This window comes from Xiphophorus couchianus, chromosome 13, assembly GCF_001444195.1.
Source record: "Xiphophorus couchianus chromosome 13, X_couchianus-1.0, whole genome shotgun sequence".
In the NCBI taxonomy this organism is placed as follows: domain Eukaryota; kingdom Metazoa; phylum Chordata; class Actinopteri; order Cyprinodontiformes; family Poeciliidae; genus Xiphophorus; species Xiphophorus couchianus.
The window spans coordinates 12,312,515-12,331,002 of NC_040240.1; the positions used below are offsets into that span (position 1 = coordinate 12,312,515).

Here is an 18,488-nt window from a genome sequence, read left to right on the forward strand (position 1 = left end):
TGATTTAAAGTTTACATGGGTTTTTGATTCACCGTTTTACTGTACATATTTATATATATATATATAAAAAAAAGCTTTGTTCATGTTTTGCATTGTAAATGTATGCACTGCACTGGACTCATTTTTGTTAAATATTGTTGACATCGCTGAGGGCAAACCAGTTGCACAGGGTAATTGTGCTCTTTGTTTTTTAAACATTTAATAGTGTTACACTGTTTTTAAAATATGCAACGAAAAAAAAAGGATTTAATTAAATATTTTAAACTCATTTAAGTTGTGATTGTGTGTATATAAGCAGGTCTGTATATACATTGAATTTTGTAATTACAGGCTTTTGAGTTTCTTTTTATTGTTGATGCAGAAAAGTCACAAAGTTGCAGCTGTTACATTTTTATATGGAACACTTGTGTGGATATAACATCAGCATAGAATATCTTCATACAGATCAAAAAGTTCAACATTTTTCAGATTTAAAGCTAAAACCACACGAAGATTATGAACAATTTAGACAATAAATATGGTTAAATCTCAGAATGAGTCCATTAAGTACTTAAAAAGCAAGTATCTTAGACAGTGAAAAACATATAAGTTGAGTGTTTAAGACTATCTCACTCAGGAAATCTTAACAATTACATAACGGAAATGTAACATTGGAAATGTCCATTGAGCCTCATCCCTGAACAAGACACCAGGCTCAAAACAACACAAAGAACGGGTCACTCTAAATCCCCAAAACTAGAGATAAGTCATTCAGTTTACTCATGAATCTGTGCATCTTCAGTCTCAAACTGCTTCTGTTTCTTCGCCTCCTCTAACTCTTCGTCCAGTTTGTGCAGCTGAGCCAACTTCACTTGTTCTATCACAACCACACAACAAACAGTTCAAACACTACATGCTTGCATAAAAAAAAATCTTTGTGCTCACAGATGACCGTGGGAAGAACTCAAGAGAACACTTACCAGCTGATGACAGCTGATGTTTTATGTCTTCACCTTTCTTCAACTCATCTGGGAGTCTCTTTGAATTCTAAATAACATTTTTGTTCTTTCAGTTATTCACTGTTTTCAATAAATAGAGAGAGGAAATAAGGAAAACTTACAAAGACATAGTCGAGTTGCTTGTGCTGCTCTATCAGTTGCATAAGTTGGTTTTCAAATCTTATTCTGTTGAAACCAGGTTGATTATTGAGTTATGGTAAAATTTTTTAGTAAATTTTCTGAATGGGATTAATGATCACATTCTGACAAGCTACCGCAATTTCCTGTGTTTTAGCTTCACTTCCTCGATTTCACATCTGTAGTGTTCCAGCAATTCCTCGCTCGTCTTGTTCTGCTTCAACTGCCTGCAAAACACATTTCAGCAGATATTAAAGACACTATTTTAATATAAACTAAATGAAATCATATGGCATTCTAAAGTGTTACTTCTCTTTCAGTCACCATATGTTGACTTGGATAAAAGCTTTTGTGAAAAAAAAAGGTAAAATTGTTCTGAAATTAGTTTAACATGTTTCATAATTACGACTTTCCAAAACCAGTAAATTATCCAGGCTGTAAATAGATAACAGATGACCAGTCCATCACAGGTCTAACCTTAGAGACACATTCTTCAGGTCAAATTAGAATATCTAATTAACCCAACATGGATATTTTTAACAATGAGAGGAAGCTGAGGTAGCCGAAGGAAATTCACAAGCACTGGGGAAAACATGCAAACTTCACAGGTCTGCATGGCTCAGATTCCATCCTTAGACCTTCTTGCAGGAAGGTGACAGGTAATACCATCATGCCGCCTTGGTGCCTTTGTCTTGCAGCTTTCCTGCAACAATTCCTACCAACCATCTGTCTTCAAAGAGAAGAGTTAAAACAAAGTGCGTCACAGCACCCGTTGATGTATCTTAGGACAATGCTGGACAGCAGGAAATTCCAGCATTTTGCTATCAGATGGTTAAGAAAAATGTAAGCAACGAAGGAGGCCGGACTGGTTGGACATACCTTCGTCCAACAGAAAGATAATGACCCAAACCAAGAAATAAAAATGACCCCCTTCATACAAAACTCGCAGTTTGTTTTCGCATTAAAGTGATGACAAAAGAAAAGCTGTTATTGAAAACTGCAATAAATAGGACAACACAAATTCAAACCTTTGTACCATGGTAAAGTTGCTCAAAAGGTCATTAAATATGTCCATGTTGTGAAGAAGCAAAGTATTCACAGATCTTTACTTTCAATACAAGCTTTGACTCTTGGTATGATGTTTTTCTCTGAAATGATCTGTTAGTTTTTACACAAAATCTAACCAGAATTACATCTTCTAATACGTTTAACTTGTGTCTTTTAGTCCAAAGAATATTTCACCCAAAGTCTTAGGGATCATCGAGATTTTGTTTTGTTTCGGGACCCTCAGAGGTGACTTAACATGTGGGTGTAGTTCTCTGATAGGATGAAGACCCTGCGTGCCACATAATAGTGTAATAAATGAGCCTACATCACTGATCTGGATCGTGTCTTTCTTATTTATCCGTATGTTACTCATTCATGTGGTATCACAGCACCTGCTCAGCCTCTTTCTTATTGCTTAGTCATAAACACTGACCTTAACTAGGGCAAGTGAGGCCTGCAGGGCTTCAGATGTTGTCCTGAGTTCTTTTGTGACCTCCTGGGTGAGTTTTCAATGTGACTTTGGAGTAATTTTGGCAGGAAAGCTAGTCTTGGGAAGTTTTGTCACTATTTCAAATTCTTTAGAAATATCCCTAAAAAGCTTTCATGGCTGACCTTTTATGTTCTTCAGGATCTTTTATCCAACATTTAGCTATGTTGTCAGGCAGGTAATATTTTAGGGATTTTGATTTCTTTATTCCAAAGGTCTGGTAGTGTTCAGGCCTGATTGTATCAAGTAAAATAACAATAAAAAAAAGTTTAATAATTAGAGTTAACTGATTATTTAACAAGACAGAGAATTTTATTTTTGCAAAGAGCCTGTGTGCTTTTGAATTAATTTATTGTCTTAATAAAGAAAATCATCATTTGAAACTAATTTGTATATCTCTGATAATCTTCCTCAAATCATAACATCTGTTTAATCTTAAAAATGTTAGCATATGAATTGCTATCCTTTTCTAATGACAATGTTGAACTTACTGTTGAAAATTCCTGTTTAGTCTATATATTTTTACAAGCTTAAGGCATGAACAGGGATGTTTTAAAAGTTTTTTCCTTGTAAAATTACTTTAAAAAGACACATTAGACGACTAGAGCAGATAAAAATATCATCAAGCCAAGCCACCAGAGCTTCACTACATTTTTTTTTTTTCTTTTGAAAAGTATTTATTGTTACTGTAAGCATTTAAAAAATTACATTATTTCAGTTATACAGAAATTTTCAATAACTTACAAAATCATCAGTTCAGACTAAAAGAAGCTAAGAACAAGAATATAAAACACAAAATCTCTGTGCGTTAAAAGTTGAGCAGGACCGGGGTGACCCCTTCCCAAGTCCGGAGCCGTCCCGTCCTTCCAAACAGCGCTGGTGCTCAGAGGGGAAACACTACATACACAGTCATACACATTGGCAGACTTTTAAAAAATATTTTACCTGTTCAAGTCCTGCTCAGAGTCTTCACATTGCAACTGCAGCTTGCTGGATGCATCTGACAAAAACAATCAAAAAACACAACATTCTGTTAAAGTATAAATGTTTACTAAAGATTACCATATGGTCTCAGGCAAAGAGTTAAATATTAGACAGCGGGATTACAACAAACATTTGACCATTAAAATTGTTATTCCAGTGAGCACCTTTCTTATCTTTATGGATTCCTTCCAGTTCATTAGCTTCGGTTTGGACTAATAAACAAGAACAATACATTAGATTACGTATGATCAAAATACAACGTTGCTGTTATTTTAATTCAATAACAGTAAGGGTAAATCCTGAATGCTGGTATGTACAGCTCAGCATGTTAAAAGAACTAATCACTAGAGAAAGTATGTTCAAGAGTGGTTTAGTATCTTACAATCTGCAAGCTCCTTTTGCAAATCGTCATGCACAGACTGGGCACCTTTGACTTCCTCTTCAAGTTGTCTCTTCTCTGTTTGAAGAACATGAATATTAGAAATATTATTATTCACAGCTGAAGAATCAGAATGGCTCAAGTAGGGTGTTGCAGTTCCCCACAAGAGGGAGATACTAATCATATCTCATGAACCTCCATTCATCATGCTCTGCAACTCCACGAATGGAGTAACAGGTAAGGATGTACCTCACTGACAATACCGATTAACTGCATGTGAATCTTAATATTGTGTGCAAAGACCTACCTCACTCACGGTTGCAAGAAATCTTTGTTTACGTTTTTATTTAGGTCATCCGTGTACGTGAATACCCCATGAGCTTCACTCAGGTATAGCAATTGTACTTTTTGACGTATTTTGGTTATATTATCTTTATTTCTTCTCAATTTGATACGGGAACGTGTCTTCGTTTACATATCGTCATCACAACGTGGATCCTCATTGGTACAAACTTTAAGAAAGATTTCTACAAAATTACAACAAAGAATAAAAGCACTTTCCGGTTAAACAAGGCGTCCACTCTTTCAGATACGTTCAAGGCCCTTACTTTGTGATTCAAAAGTTTGATTTGGTTAAAAGGAATGAGATTAAACTACCGGATGTGTCGCTTAGCAAAGATCAGCCAATGCGTCAAGATGGTTCCTCGACCACTAAAGCTAACACGGCCAGCTTTCAGTTTCAATTTGTGCGATATGTGAAGAATATCCACTGATCAGATCAACGAAACTAAATAATGATTAATCCAATTTTTTTTTTAAAAACGCTAACACAAATTAACAAGACATTATAAACCAGTACGCATGCGCGTCATTTCGCAATAAAGACAAAGGGAAATGCTACACTGACTTAAATAAATGTACGTGTTAAAACCATAAAAAATAACCTTAGGTGTCAATCGATGTATATATTTAAAATGTAAATTAATAACTATTAACTTTTAACAAATGTATATTTTGTCCAACAGATGTCGCTGTAGCGCAAAATAGTTTGGTTTTTTTAAATTGACGTTGCCGTATCAATGAAAAACGTTTCCTAAATAAATTCTAGTAGTATTTTGAAATATACATTATGTGGAGAAATAAAACCTTACAAAATATACCTTGTTGAAGCATCCTTAGCTTGGCCATGAGCTGTTCAATTTTGGGCTTCGGCAAATCTCCACCTGACAATTTAACAAATTAAGTTATTCATGGTACATTTAAACTTTACCTGCATATTCTTATGTTTTTACATTGTTTTTATGGCGGGACAATGATAGTATACCCAATGATAGTATACCCAATGATAGTATACCCAGTGTTGTATCTTGTAATTAATATGTAAAACATCAAAATTAGAGTCAAGAAAATTCTTTGAATTTTCTATAACTTTCTTCCAAATGCTTAAGATGTTGAAGTAGCCAAGTAGCTTTATGTTGCTCATATTAGCATCAAAGGTAAAACTCTAAGCGGTTCATTAGATTAAACTGAACGTGTATTTTTAATTTTGCTTTAACGTCTTTATAAATTACTGAACAATTAACATCATTTTTGTAATATAACCGTTACATTTTAACCAACTGAAAGAAAACGGTTAGCTTAGTTCGGGCTAAATGTACCATTGAAGCTACAATTCAGCCCTGAAATATTTTTACAGTGCTAAAAATTGTTCCATAATCTGGAAACGACCACATAATAAACCTCTTCCATTAATTATTCGAGTCATACCGCCTTGTTCACTCATGTTTATCCAGCTAGGCCTGTCTCTAGATGGCTGACTGACGTCCTCACTCGGTCTCCCAGTTAGCGGTCTAAGTGTGTTCATATCAAGACGTCTGAATATATTTAAAAACGCCATTTATTCCAGTCAATTAATTCATAAAAGCGAATTTATACATTGTACATATTCATCTCACACAAAATAATATACTTCAAATGATTGTTGTTGTTCATCGCAATAAAAAAGGAAATTCAGTTAGCCTGTCTCGTTATTACCATACATTACAGAGATATGGATACTTTTTAAAATATATTTTTGGATTTTTTATTGCTCCAACATTGACATTTTCTTGGAATATGAATTTTGTGTTTTTATTACTCTTAAAATACAACTATTAAAATTAACAACTACACATACATTTTTAGTTAAATGACTGAAAAACTTTAAATAATACTCAAATTTATTTCAGTGGACTAGTAAACTGCGGTCATGTTTTCCTGATGTGGTGTTTAAAAATATGCTTTTTTACAATTCTGTTACTCCCACATGTGCTGTGATGGCTATGCATGCAGGGCAGTTGTTTACATGTGCACACTGCTGACTGAGCGTGTGGAAGACCAGCTAATGCCCAGAGATTAAAAATGAGAGTAAAATCCAGGTAGACAAATAAAATCTAAACCTTAATGAACACTCAACACATTCCCATTGTATCTATTTTAATGGAAAGCAGACAGCTGTGTTAAGGAATTTCAGTTCACCTTCCATTTTGATGCAAATATACAATGCGAACAGACCCACGTTGCCTGATTTACCTACTTTATACACATCAAAACACCAAGTTGCTCTATGTACACATACATATTAATCTGACACAAACATTAAAACGAAAAGAAACAATAATCTAACAAGGTCTTCAAATACGAGTGTCTCTTCAAATAGCTGCACTGTGTAAATTGTCAGCACGTGCAAATGTGGACAGGATCATGCAGCAGGTATAAATAAAACAAAACAAACAAAAAAAATAAATTAATGTACACACCCTTCAAATTTTATGCATGTTTCAATTAATAGATCATTTGGCTATTAGTGCATTTTCTCTGCTTTGTTCACAATTCCTGGAGTTTACAAAACCTTTAAGAACTTCAGATCAGTCCTAAGTTCCTTCATATCTGGTATGAATTTACTTCAAAGTTTTATCAGTATCAGATTTAATAATCAGCAGTGAGACAAATCAATATTCACTTACAAGGGATTTACCAACACAAGGAGAAAGTAATAGACAAATGCAAATACAAAGATTACAAACTTTTTGTAGTCTCATTACATACATTCTTTTTAAGCAAAAAGGTTTTTTTAATAATTTGGCCATCATTTACAAAATAATGTAAAGGTTAAAATATTCCTTTATGCTAATTTTCTTCGATAATGTTGGTCATCGAGCATTATATTCCCCACCCCTGTAGCAACACTTCCATACATACGCTCCAGCATGCCTTTCAGAGGTAGGAAAAGGGTGGTGGTAGCGGGTGGAGGAGGGGTATACTGGTATCATCAACAGTAAAACACTGCACTATTTACAGCTGTGACAAGCAAGACAGAGGCTCTCCTCCACTGACTCCTGACATCAAACTGCGTCTTTGCGTGTATTTCCAATTTAGCCATGCACAATTGAATCACACAGGCTGAAAAAAGGTGACAAGTTTATGAAAACAGGCAGATTGGAGTAAGAATTATTTCTAAAACTGTCTTCTATATTCAGGCAAAGCTGGTTCTGCACCAGTAGTATTAGTTTCCCCTCTTTTCTCAGTTTAAGCTCTGCAGCAAGACGAAGCTAAGTGCCAAGCACCCGCAGCCCAGCATGTGTGACGCTCTATGTGGCCTGTCCTACTGGAAGTAGGCAGCTGGGTGATTGAGACACAGCTGAATGTGTTAGTAGAAGCAGAGGAAAGATGGAGTGTCACTGTGGGTTTTCCATTTGCAGCAACATTTATTAAAGAGGAAATAAAAAGTGTCCTCACTCAGTTGAATTTTATGACAAACTCTTCATTTGAAAACAGAGCTTTTGAGTGTATTCAAGTGACAGGTAGGTGAAGGGAACAGTTGAGGAAAAGTCAGATGAGACAGAGAGAAAAGCACAGGTAAGCAACTTTTTACAACAAAGAGAGGCATCCTCCATCTTGATGCTGCTCCCCTGAAGGTGCGGGTTTATTCGCGAGAGCGCCCCACGATGGCCAGGATGTAGAGGAAAATGTTGATGATGTCAGTGTAAAGGTTGAGTGAGGCAAAGATGTACTCCTCTGGACTGAGAGCAAGCTGCTTGTTGCCCAAAAGAAGCTGGGTGTCAACAGCCAAAAACTGCAAAAAGGCAAATGAAGAAGATGTTAGTTATGTTCTTTTCAAAAGGGATGAGACATGAGAAACTCTAAAATATCTAACAAGATGTTTTGGTTCTTTAGATAAACACGTTGCACAGACATATTCTTCAGATACCATTAAAATCTTGTGTTAGAATCTAATCTTATGCATTTTCTAAAGTCCTTGACAGTTTTTCGGGTTTTATGATGCATCCGAGAAACAGAGAGGGCAAAGAACAAAGCAAAAACTGTTAAAACAGAAGCTTCTTCTAGATGAAAACCTAGTAAATTTATGGATAAGGTCTTGTTTCACAGATAACCTGTTTTTTTAATGTATTTTATAGCAGTTTATAATTCAGAGTCAAAGCAAGGCAGTCCTATCAGTCTGTTGGCGAAACACAAAGCACTCATCTTTGCACACAGGACTATTGCAGGAGAAGATTAAGCTAAGAAACAATTATCACAATATAAGCAGCAAATAAAGCTATTAGTTTAAAGATGAAGGAAAACTATTTGAATCTGGCCACAGCGGGGAGGATAAATACGCTTGGCTTTGCAAGCAGAGAAACCTAATTCCAGGGAGAGCACTTGGAGTTCTCCTGCTGATAATTTTCCAGCTGTTCCCCTGTGATCTCTAAAAAAACAAACAAAGAAATAACAAATTTTTTAATGTTTTTCTGAAAACATTAAGAACGATCTCAGGGGAAGAGGACTATCTATCTGTCTGTGTGTCTGTGTGTGTGTGTCTGTCTGTCTGTCTGTCTATCTATCCATCTATCTAAATGCAGATAGATAGAAGTCTAAATGCACAACAGTGCAAATTTTTACTTGTATAACTTTTCAATATCACAATTACTAAGTGTTGGTATTTCAAAAAAATAAAAAATAAATACATTGGAGGTTTTTTAACAAGACAATTAGGAAAAGTTCAAGGGATTTATAAAGTACTGCCCCTTTCTGTTTGACCACATCTCTTCTTTTATGTAAATAGAGATATCACCAATACTATACCATTCATTCAAAGGAAGAGTTGAATGCACAGCATGTTCAAGTGGTGTTTTAATTTAAGCAAACATTGTGCAGCCATAATTCAAATGGAGCTACATTAGGAAAATTACTTGGTAATGATCTAGTCATAAAAGTTCCTGTTATCTCTTCTTTTTTCCCCCCGATTTTAACCATCTATGATGCACAAGAGTTCCAAAAGAAGCTTAAACTTAAGGCCTTATCGTTTTATGTTGGCCTAAACTTACGCAGGTGAACAGCAGGGCTCCCAGGGAGGCGTAAACTAAGTCCAGGATCTTGTTGCGGATGAAAATGCAGAGAATCGAAAAGACCAGCAGCACAATCAGGCACACAAAGAGAACGCCCCTACAGGAAGTGAAGTCATACTTGCTCTGCAATAAGAAAAAAGAAGAAACATTTAGAAAAATAAAACCCCCAAATATACCTAATTTGGAAAACTTTGATTAGAGTAAAAACAAATAAAAAAAATGTAATCTTTTGTTTTAATTATAGCACAAACAGTAGGAAACAAAATGATAAGTGCTGACCTGCAGTGAGAAGAGGACAACAGTGAAGCAGACCACCGTCGTGATGCCAACAGCTATGATGACCGTCTCTGTGTTGTAGAAGCTGGCGATCATGCCCACCATGTAGGACATGCTCAATGTCAAGATGGACTAAAACAACAACACAGAAACAAAAGTTTTTGAAGATTCCATTTATGTGTCAGAGGTCATCGATTTGTTTATTCATCCTGTTTAAATTTCAGGCAATGACTTTACCAAAGCAACCAAATTCCAGGGGTGCTTGCGGCGGAAATCCCCACAGCAGCTGATGGTGATCAGAGACACGAAGAAGACTGCGTAGGACACATAATACGTCCACCGGTTGCGTTGCACAAACAACTTGGCATCATCGACAAACGTGAAGACGGAAACAAAAGCGCAGGTGACCAAGAGCTGCACTGTGAGAACAGAAAAGACCTGATGGGGAAAAAAAAGAATAAATTTAGGAGCTAAAGTGTGCAGTTGTTTTTTTTTTGTGTGTTATTTCCTTGTAATATTTCACTCACTTTTCTGATGAAGGCTTGTCGGATGTTTTTGTCCTCAAAGCCAGATCCAGCAAATTCTTCGTTGTCATAGTAAGAAGGAGGAACATCACCGTGGTAACCAGGACTGCCTGCAGGTGCTGCTAAATAACAATTATGTAGAGGTGAGATTTTGCATACACAGGCTGGACTATTAATCATCTTTGAAACAAATATTTCAGCTGATGTTGAAAATAAGTCTACTAACTATTTGCTAATATTGTTAGTGGTAGTAGTGATGCTGCATTTGGAAGTGGAAATTGTTTATTTGTTGACATGCTACTCTATCCAAAGTACAAATATAACCATAAGCATGAATATGGTAATATGTAGGATCTATAAATAGGTCTATAAGTCCGTCCTTTCGTCCTATATAATATAATATAATATAATATAATATAATATAATATAATGCATTTTTATTAAATCTTCCTGGAATGTACAGCAAATTAATCAGTCCATATGGGAACTTATTTAGGGTTTCTACACATTTTCAGATATTATCAAATATTCAAAAGTTTGAGTGAGGCTAAATTTCAAACCACAGGCTATAAGGAGGTAGATAAACAGATTGAAGAATAAATAGACAAGCAACATTACTGTCTACAGGATTTTCATAAGAAAACTCACCCATTGGGTCACCATGAAAAGCAGGCTGTCCGGGTCCATGCTGATATGGCCCCTGATCGTATGGGCCCTGTGGATAGGGCATTTGGGGATAGGGCATCTGGGGGTAGGGGCCAGGGGCAAAGCCTGGACCTGGTTGGGTGAAGCCAGGCTGTCCATAGCCAGCAGGTGGTGGGTAAGGTCCCCCTGGACCCTGGCTGTAGTTAGGGGGAGGCATACCGAATCCTTGTTGAGGCGGTCCATAAACGTTGTTATGAAGCGGGTTGCTCTCACCCATAATAGGGAATCGACTTTTGTCCTGGGACATGGTGCGGGTAATTACTCACTGCTGCCACAATCTGTAGACAGAAAGGCACAGTCGCACAATAAATATGTATTAAAGCTGGTGTTCATCAATGTGCAGTATGTGCAACGGATTAAGGTTTAAAAGGAAACGTTTACAACGCAGATGTTTGGACAACTTCAATGTGATACTCTAATTTGAAGAGTGAGACCCACCTAATATAAAACAACATCTAGGTCACAAACAATTAGGGGTGCACCAATAAATCAACCCCCATTTCCTTAATTTTGAGTGATCAGTTGATACTTACATATCAAACCGATCTTATCCACCTTCACAATGTGTGAAAATCAGCCACTGTCCCTTTTGCTCGGTCGTGAGAGAGGGCTGACTGCCAGACCCGCACACAAGGCTTTGTCTGCATATGCAAGGTTCATAGTAGTCACCCCACTGTTGACAACTTAGTGATTATATTACTACATTTAACCACTTTTCATATAGGAAATCGAAATCAGCGGATGAGGCTTTTTAAAGATTGGTGCACTGCTACAAACAATCCTCTCATTTGTCAAAAAGATTACAAAGCAAAAGTGACCAACGCATGAAAATGTTAAACAGCAAAATTAGAAGCATTAAGTCATTTTTCATCACCTCGTTTTTGAATAAATATGCACAAAATTAAATCCTATTTAAACAGGCTGAAGGACCTGGCTGCACTCGAATATTAAAAATCCGGACAGCTGATGACTGGTGGCACACACTCCATGTCTTAAAACATTTGGAGAATACTAAAATGTCTCTCTCTTTCATTACAGGCACTGGTTTTTACCATGGATTATGACATGTTTGCTGATTTGCACTACTTCCTCCGCAGCCTCTTGAGTCGTAGCATTGTCAGGAACAGATGCAGGGGCAAACTCACTGCTCAGTAAGTAAAAGTTGTTTGAAGGCTTGCTATTGCTTCAAAAGAACAGAGCAACAGGCTGAACATCTACAGGAGATCTCAGCCAGAAGCACTGAACTACAGATGTGTCTACTTATTATTGGCTGAATAAGCTAAGGTATGGTAGAAGGCTGAAATATGTCAAATTAAAAGTCCAACTTGTTGGCCAGATGATGCATCGATCCATGTCCAATCTTATTTTATAACCCTGCTGCCACCTCACACAAGGCAATATTCATTTAGCCTTAGATCAGAGGTCTAAAATCCCTGTTTACAGGTTGCCCTCACTCCGTCCTGCCCCTCCCCTTTAGGCGACACAGAATTAAAAGTGTGTTATGCAACACTGCTCCATTTTGCCCTGGCAAATGCATTTGGACTCCAGAGCCTGTCCTGATGATCTCTGTCTGCGGATGCATGCACCACAGGGACAGCGCAGTACAAAGCTTCAAAGAAACGCTGGCTGTGCTTCATGCTGACACATAGCATTAAAGTGATTCGAGATTACGGTCTGCTTTTAATGAGCTAAGTCGCTCCACAGACAACAATGGTAATGCAATGACATACTATTCACAAAGAAACACAGTTTTCTTGATACTGTTGATCAATCAACCATCAGATAAGCATCAAGCAGAGCAGTAAAGTAACCATGTGATGCACACCCGAAGATCTCCTACCTGTTCAATGTCCATGGACTGCATTTAAGAGTCAGTCCTTACACTGGCTCCCTGCAGCTCAGAGAATACACTTCAAAATAATGCTGTTTGCTTATAAATCACAGAATGGCTTAGCACCTCAATACGTTAAAGATCTGCTGTTGTTGTATCAACCTTCCAGACCTCTCAGGTCCAAACCAAAAGTGGAGAAGAAGTATTCAGCTTCTATGCACCACAAATCTGGAACAAACTTCTAGAAAACTGTAAAACGGCCGAAACACTGAGTCCCTTTAAATCAAGACTAAAAACCACCTGTTTAGAGTTGCTCTTGAAACACAATCAATAAAGTATTAATCAACATTCTGATGTGTAATGACAGCACTTTACAATTGTTGACTGTGTCTTCTACAACGTTGTACTTGTGTGTGTATGTTTGTGTGCATGTGTGTGTTTTATGATGCAAAGCACTTTGGACTGCCTTGTTGCTGAAATGTGCTATATAAATAATGGATTGATCGATTGATTGATTGATTGAAGATTAAAGCTCAACATTAGGTGTGGGTGAAACAATGAGAAATTTACAATACAAACAGTGTCTATTAGTCCACTATAAAATAAGAAGGATTTTGATTATTTTAAATGTTAAATTTCTTGTTTTTGTCTTTATACTATAAGCCTTAAGTTCAGTTTTCTGGCTCAAAAATCAACAGTAAACGTGTTTAATTATTCACGTTTAATTAACGTGAATATTACTTAATACAAGATATTTTTATCAATGTCAAATAAAGACAGTGACAATGGAATATTTAGAATTTTGTAAAAGGAAAACAAGATCAGTGAGAGAGTAACATAGTTTGCTTTTACTTTACCCACATTCAAAGTAATAATTAGCTAATCTTGTTCTTGTAAACCAAGCAGCAACAACTTAAAAATAAAAATCAACTTTAGTAAGTTGATTTTTACACTGTCTGTCTTTTTAAAGACAATTTTATCTACTCATTTCACAGATTACCTAATCCAAATAGACGTTGCACACAGTTCTGAGAAAATGACACCAACAACACAGTGACTCCAGTATGATTCCAACTTCAGTACAAACGGCTTTCTCCTGAGGTTTTGAAAACAAAATGTTATTTCTTACATGATGCAAAGATATATCTGCTATTATTATGAAAGCACCTGATGTAACAAATAAAAATTTGAACAAAAATTAGTGTTAAATTATGAACAACCCTGAAGCCAAGACAATTCAGTTAAGAGTGGTGAGAGTCTGTGGCCTCACCGACAGCGAGGCCACTTCCCCTAACCACAAAGGTTTCACTGCCACTACTGGGAAGAGGTCACTGAGAATACAGTATATATATTATAGAGTCACTTTTAGTGAAGGTTTAACCTGCTTTAATAAAGTTATGTGAGACCATAAATCCTCTTAGGCGAGGCGCCACGATGCTGTAAAAACAAAGCCACTGGGCCGCCGCTGATAGCCATCGCTAAAGGATTTGGGTTAAAGGGAGGGATTCAGTAGGCCAGTCAGAGAGCTAGGTTAACACAATTAGGTTAGCACAATAACTTAGCTACACTACAGAAAACATGCTATGTGTAAGCCAGGGAAAAGCATAAAATGCTGTAACCACAGACGTTCATGCAAAGCAGTCGGGCCAACATGGAAGCTTTTTCTTTTCTTTTCTTTTCACTAGCTTTTCTGACTAACATAGAAATGCAGTCATTGGAACTTGAGTTATAGATTAAACAAAATGTAAAATGCTGTTTCATTGTCACATGATAGCTGACTCACTTTGTATGTTTAGTTTGGCAACATCTGAGAGGAGGAATAAAGAATGTGTTTTTTTATGCTTTTAAAACTGAAGAACTGCCACGGCAACTTTCTGTATAATTATGATTTCTGTTCGCCAGTCTTTAAGTGATCAACAATGTAAAAGATAACAGCCTCCATGGCTGTGCTTCTACTTTATGGGCCAGTGCAGTAGTGAGGGAAGGAAGATGCTGTTATCGTGCCAGGCTGTGTCAGCAGTCACTGTGACCATGCCAAGATTACAGCCAGCAAACACCTAACATTGCATCAGATGGCTGCAGCTTAACAGGTGTAGACCTCTATGACAACAAACCGTCAACAAAGTTGATTTAAAAACATGACAAAGTTGCATTTTTTCCAACATTTATAATCTGGTTTTATGAGAATATGGTAATTTTGGCTTGGCCAATAGGTGCAACTTCCCAAGCAAAACCTAAGTAAATAATTACCGTACATTATTTAAGATGCTTTTTTTATGTCAATATTGAGACCAGGTTAAAGCAAGTATAATTTCAGAGCTGAGAACCTCACATGACATCTGCCCATGACCTGACTGTCGTGCTATTTTAGTTTCACATGACATAAGTGGCCTGACCAAACCAGGAAATGCAGTCACTTGAACACTAACAGAATAGGGTTTTTACAACACTAAGTTATTTTCTACAGAATACTTGAAGAGACAAAATGAATTTGTGTTGGTTGATGGGGTGTGAACCTTGAATTATGTATGAAATAAAATTAATTTTTTTGTTTTGTTTTTCAACAATTTAAACTATTTCAACAGAATAAACCCAATGAACCACCAAAACAGAGATTGGTGCAAAAAACACAGCTTGGTACCACTTCACTTTCACTCCCTACTGCTTGATGAACTATAACCAAAAATAACAAATATAAATAACATTTTATATTTAGAGATATGAAAATCTATGTGAATGTGCCTTTCACAAAAAACTTATGTTCTCCCAGAGGAATTACTCATTTGTTTAAGACAATAAGCAACCAAGGCACGTTAACTAGCAATCAAAACACTCAGATGCAAACGCCAGTCAGTGTTACTCTTGTCTTTTAATAGTAAGCCAAAAGTAATCCTAACGTAATTAATCCCTATTAAATCGCTTACCAGTTCATTATTACTTAAAATATTTCCTTCAATATCCAATTCACAACACAAAAGGCATGATGATACAAATCAAAATTCAATCAGCAGAACTGCTAATCAAGCGCCACAAAACTGATCATAGCAATAATATCGAATAAATCATTTGAATTTACTTATACGGGCGATCCGAGTTGAAAAGCTCTAGATACAACATCTATGTGTAATAATAAAAACAGGCCCCTGCCAGTGGGGAGACTACAGTCGACAGCTAATGGAGTTACTGCAAACCAAAACAGAAACACTGACACAGTACTGCTCGCGTTGCAGAATGTAAACCCATCTCCTGTAGGCCTCAACTGCGCAGAAAAATGCGACACTGACTCCATCTGCGGTCATATCATCTTGGAGATTACCGTTCAACTGACCAGGAGGGCCGTTAAAGTCGGCGACCGGGACAGAAATCCGCAACAACACAAAACGCAGCTCGCCATGTTTAAATCCGCTCTCATTTACGCGTCTGACCGCGGTTACAAGCCCACACGCCCTGCGTTTATACCGCTTTGACACCAGCTCATTTTAAGACAAACACAGTCATTATTTGTGCTATATATATAAATATGAACACAGCCATTCCATTTTTTTTTTTTCGGAATTTCGTTTTTTTTTTTTTTTTTCCCGTAGACATTTGGGAAGCAGGATGAACCTGTAACGGCTTCCTACAGTAAGCAAAACGGGGTCGCCGTTTTCATAACATATTTGTTGACGAGAACGGAAATAGTAAACAAGAAATGTCTTAAAAATATAACGTGACATAAAAATCTCCCCCACCACGCAAAAGGCTTACCTTTAGCGTATTTATTTGGCGAGCAACTGTTGAAACGAACTCCGTTCAGCTTCGTCCCTCCTCCTGGATCTCTGGAATTCGACTGGGGCCAGGGCCGCTGACGTCACCACGCGGAGCGGTCACGTGTTTACCGGGAATCACCGGTTATAACGTAGAAAATTATATATATATATATATATATATATATAAAAATGCCACGAATTCAATGCCACGATGACGGGGTCGTCTGGTTATTTAGAGGAAACACTGAGGTGAAATAAAATCTGCACAAGCAAAACGTTGCAACAGAAAGATCTAGAAAGACCCGGACACCGATCCAGTCACGTGGTTTATTATCAGCAACGTAAGCTTACTGATGTAACGTGCAGCACAGTGATTATACATCAGTGCCAAATTTGATCCAAACTCCATTTATGTTGATTATCTTTTTAAGTAAGAAAACAACCAACAAAATGTTAAGAAAGATTCTATTACGAGATGTTGTTTTTTCACCAGCTTGTATATTTTATTGGTCCAGCATTTTTGAAAATATAAATTGGAAGTGGACTTGGATACTCCTAAAAAAACAAACTTAATAAACAATAAAGTAAGAGAAATTTCTTATAAAATTATTCACAATGTTTATCCTGTTAAAGCATTTTTGATAAAAAGATATAAATGGGATTTGGACCCTATGTGTACTTTTTGTAAAAAATAATGAGGAAAAGCTTGTTCATCTTTTTTGGGATTGTAATTATACCAAAATATTCTGGAGAGATATGTCAATTTTTTGTCATCAAAAGAATCTCAATATTACTTTAACAGATAAGGATATTTTGTTTGGGATGGAGAAATGTGAACTTGTCAAAACAGAATTTTTATATGTTGTTAACTTTTTTATTATTTATGGTAAATATCATATTCACACCTCCAAACATTTACAACAAAAACCTAATTTCCAGATTTTATTATCTTCTATTAATATCTATTTAGAATCCTTAAAAATCAGCTCAAATGCTAAAGCCATTCAAATCATAACTGCCCTTAAAGAACTGCAACCCTCGAGCACCGATTTGATTTTGACATTGTAAAATAATTGTTCTATGTTCTGTAAAGCCCATTTATGTTGTATCTGTTTGTAATTATTACTGTTCTATGTTGTTCACATATGTTCTTTGTTTGCAATAAAAAAAAACAGTGTTAATACAGTTCTTTACATTTATTCACTGCATTTAGGGGGAGGGGAAGCTAATTAAAATTACTCACTCGCTACCTAATTTCTTTTTAAAATACCCAAAAGGTAAAGTAAGGCACATGAGTTCCCATATTTGTTAAAGTTATATCCAGTGGTGGACTTTTTCCACAAACAAATGTAAATTGACAAAAATAAAATAAACCCAGTGGTTAATGAAGTGTGGATATGGCTTTTGGAATAAAAGTTTTAAACGTAGCCTCAAGAAAAAGTGTCTACCACTGTTGTGTATATTTAGGATGATAACATCAGAAAAGGCACAAGAACTTAGCTGGTATTTGTTAGCACTATAGCAGAGGAGTGACTTTGCAGATTTTTATATAGTTTCTGAAGCAGTAAGTTGAATTTAAGCGTCAAATTCAACTTCCTAAATTCTAAATCAAATCCTGTTTGGTTTATGATTTGACTTTGACAACCTCTATGGAAATGATTGTGGTTCAATTTGATTTAAATGCCAAGAAATACAACTATTATGTTTGTAAGCAGACTTTAAAAGTGACAAGATGGGAATGATGGCAAGGAGGCCTTCGAACTTCAAAGTCTTAAGAGGTAAAAGGTCAAAAAATCCAAGACAATACTTATAAAAAAAAGTTTGTCTGGAATTATAAACTGTATTTCATTGCTGTAATGCTTTTCATTTGATAGTCTGATAGATTCCTGTGTAATTTCCAATCAGCAACTAGCTTCTTGGTTAAATTAAAGTAACATTTTAACCTTTAAATCTGCCTAAATATGAATACTTTTGGGAGTAAGTGGGCATAATTTTTCCCATTAG

The 18,488-nt window shown here is 36.3% G+C and overlaps 3 protein-coding genes and 1 non-coding gene across 7 annotated transcripts in view; 1 reads left to right on the forward strand and 3 right to left on the reverse strand.

Annotated features, from left to right (window-relative positions):
* aunip (aurora kinase A and ninein interacting protein) overlaps nt 1-18,488 on the forward strand; it is a 954,922-nt gene that overhangs the window by 918,252 nt on the left and 18,182 nt on the right. The window lies entirely within an intron of this gene.
* LOC114156256 (synaptonemal complex central element protein 1-like) lies at nt 330-6,342 on the reverse strand. Of its 3 annotated transcripts, XM_028036593.1 has the most exons (9): nt 5,780-6,342; nt 5,173-5,235; nt 4,016-4,090; nt 3,798-3,845; nt 3,595-3,649; nt 1,253-1,342; nt 1,100-1,163; nt 960-1,026; nt 330-856 (listed from the first exon to the last, which is right to left on the reverse strand). In XM_028036593.1, exons 1-9 carry the CDS (start codon nt 5,907-5,909, stop codon nt 756-758), a joined length of 693 nt encoding a protein of 230 aa, XP_027892394.1. In that variant the 5' UTR covers nt 5,910-6,342; the 3' UTR covers nt 330-755. The 3 variants fall into 3 exon arrangements, with proteins under 3 accessions (XP_027892394.1, XP_027892395.1, XP_027892396.1); XM_028036594.1 differs by lacking the exon at nt 3,798-3,845; XM_028036595.1 differs by lacking the exons at nt 3,798-3,845; nt 4,016-4,090.
* On the reverse strand, nt 4,140-4,272 carry LOC114156684 (U8 small nucleolar RNA). The gene has a single exon (XR_003597995.1). It is a non-coding gene; the product is annotated as a U8 small nucleolar RNA (small nucleolar RNA).
* Nucleotides 6,471-16,635, reverse strand: grinaa (glutamate receptor, ionotropic, N-methyl D-aspartate-associated protein 1a (glutamate binding)). 2 transcript variants are annotated; one of them, XM_028036583.1, is made up of 7 exons: nt 16,483-16,635; nt 10,848-11,182; nt 10,203-10,318; nt 9,913-10,113; nt 9,679-9,807; nt 9,379-9,522; nt 6,471-8,126 (listed from the first exon to the last, which is right to left on the reverse strand). In XM_028036583.1, exons 2-7 carry the CDS (start codon nt 11,149-11,151, stop codon nt 7,977-7,979), a joined length of 1,044 nt encoding a protein of 347 aa, XP_027892384.1. In that variant the 5' UTR covers nt 11,152-11,182; nt 16,483-16,635; the 3' UTR covers nt 6,471-7,976. The 2 variants fall into 2 exon arrangements, with proteins under 2 accessions (XP_027892384.1, XP_027892382.1); XM_028036581.1 differs by having other exon boundaries at nt 10,203-10,321.

Coding starts and splice junctions, on each gene's coding strand:
- LOC114156256 (XM_028036593.1), bottom strand. CDS start 5,909: ATGGCGTTTTTAAATATATTCAGACGTCTTGATATGAACACACTTAGA. Junction 5,236..5,779: donor AAACATGAGTGAACAAGGCG/GTATGACTCGAA, acceptor TTAAATTGTCAG/GTGGAGATTTGCCGAAGCCC. Junction 3,650..3,797: donor AATCCATAAAGATAAGAAAG/GTGCTCACTGGA, acceptor TGTTTTTGTCAG/ATGCATCCAGCAAGCTGCAG.
- grinaa (XM_028036581.1), bottom strand. CDS start 11,151: ATGTCCCAGGACAAAAGTCGATTCCCTATTATGGGTGAGAGCAACCCG. Junction 10,322..10,847: donor TTTTCATGGTGACCCAATGG/GTGAGTTTTCTT, acceptor ATTGTTATTTAG/CAGCACCTGCAGGCAGTCCT. Junction 9,523..9,678: donor TTGTCCTCTTCTCACTGCAG/GTCAGCACTTAT, acceptor TTCTTATTGCAG/AGCAAGTATGACTTCACTTC.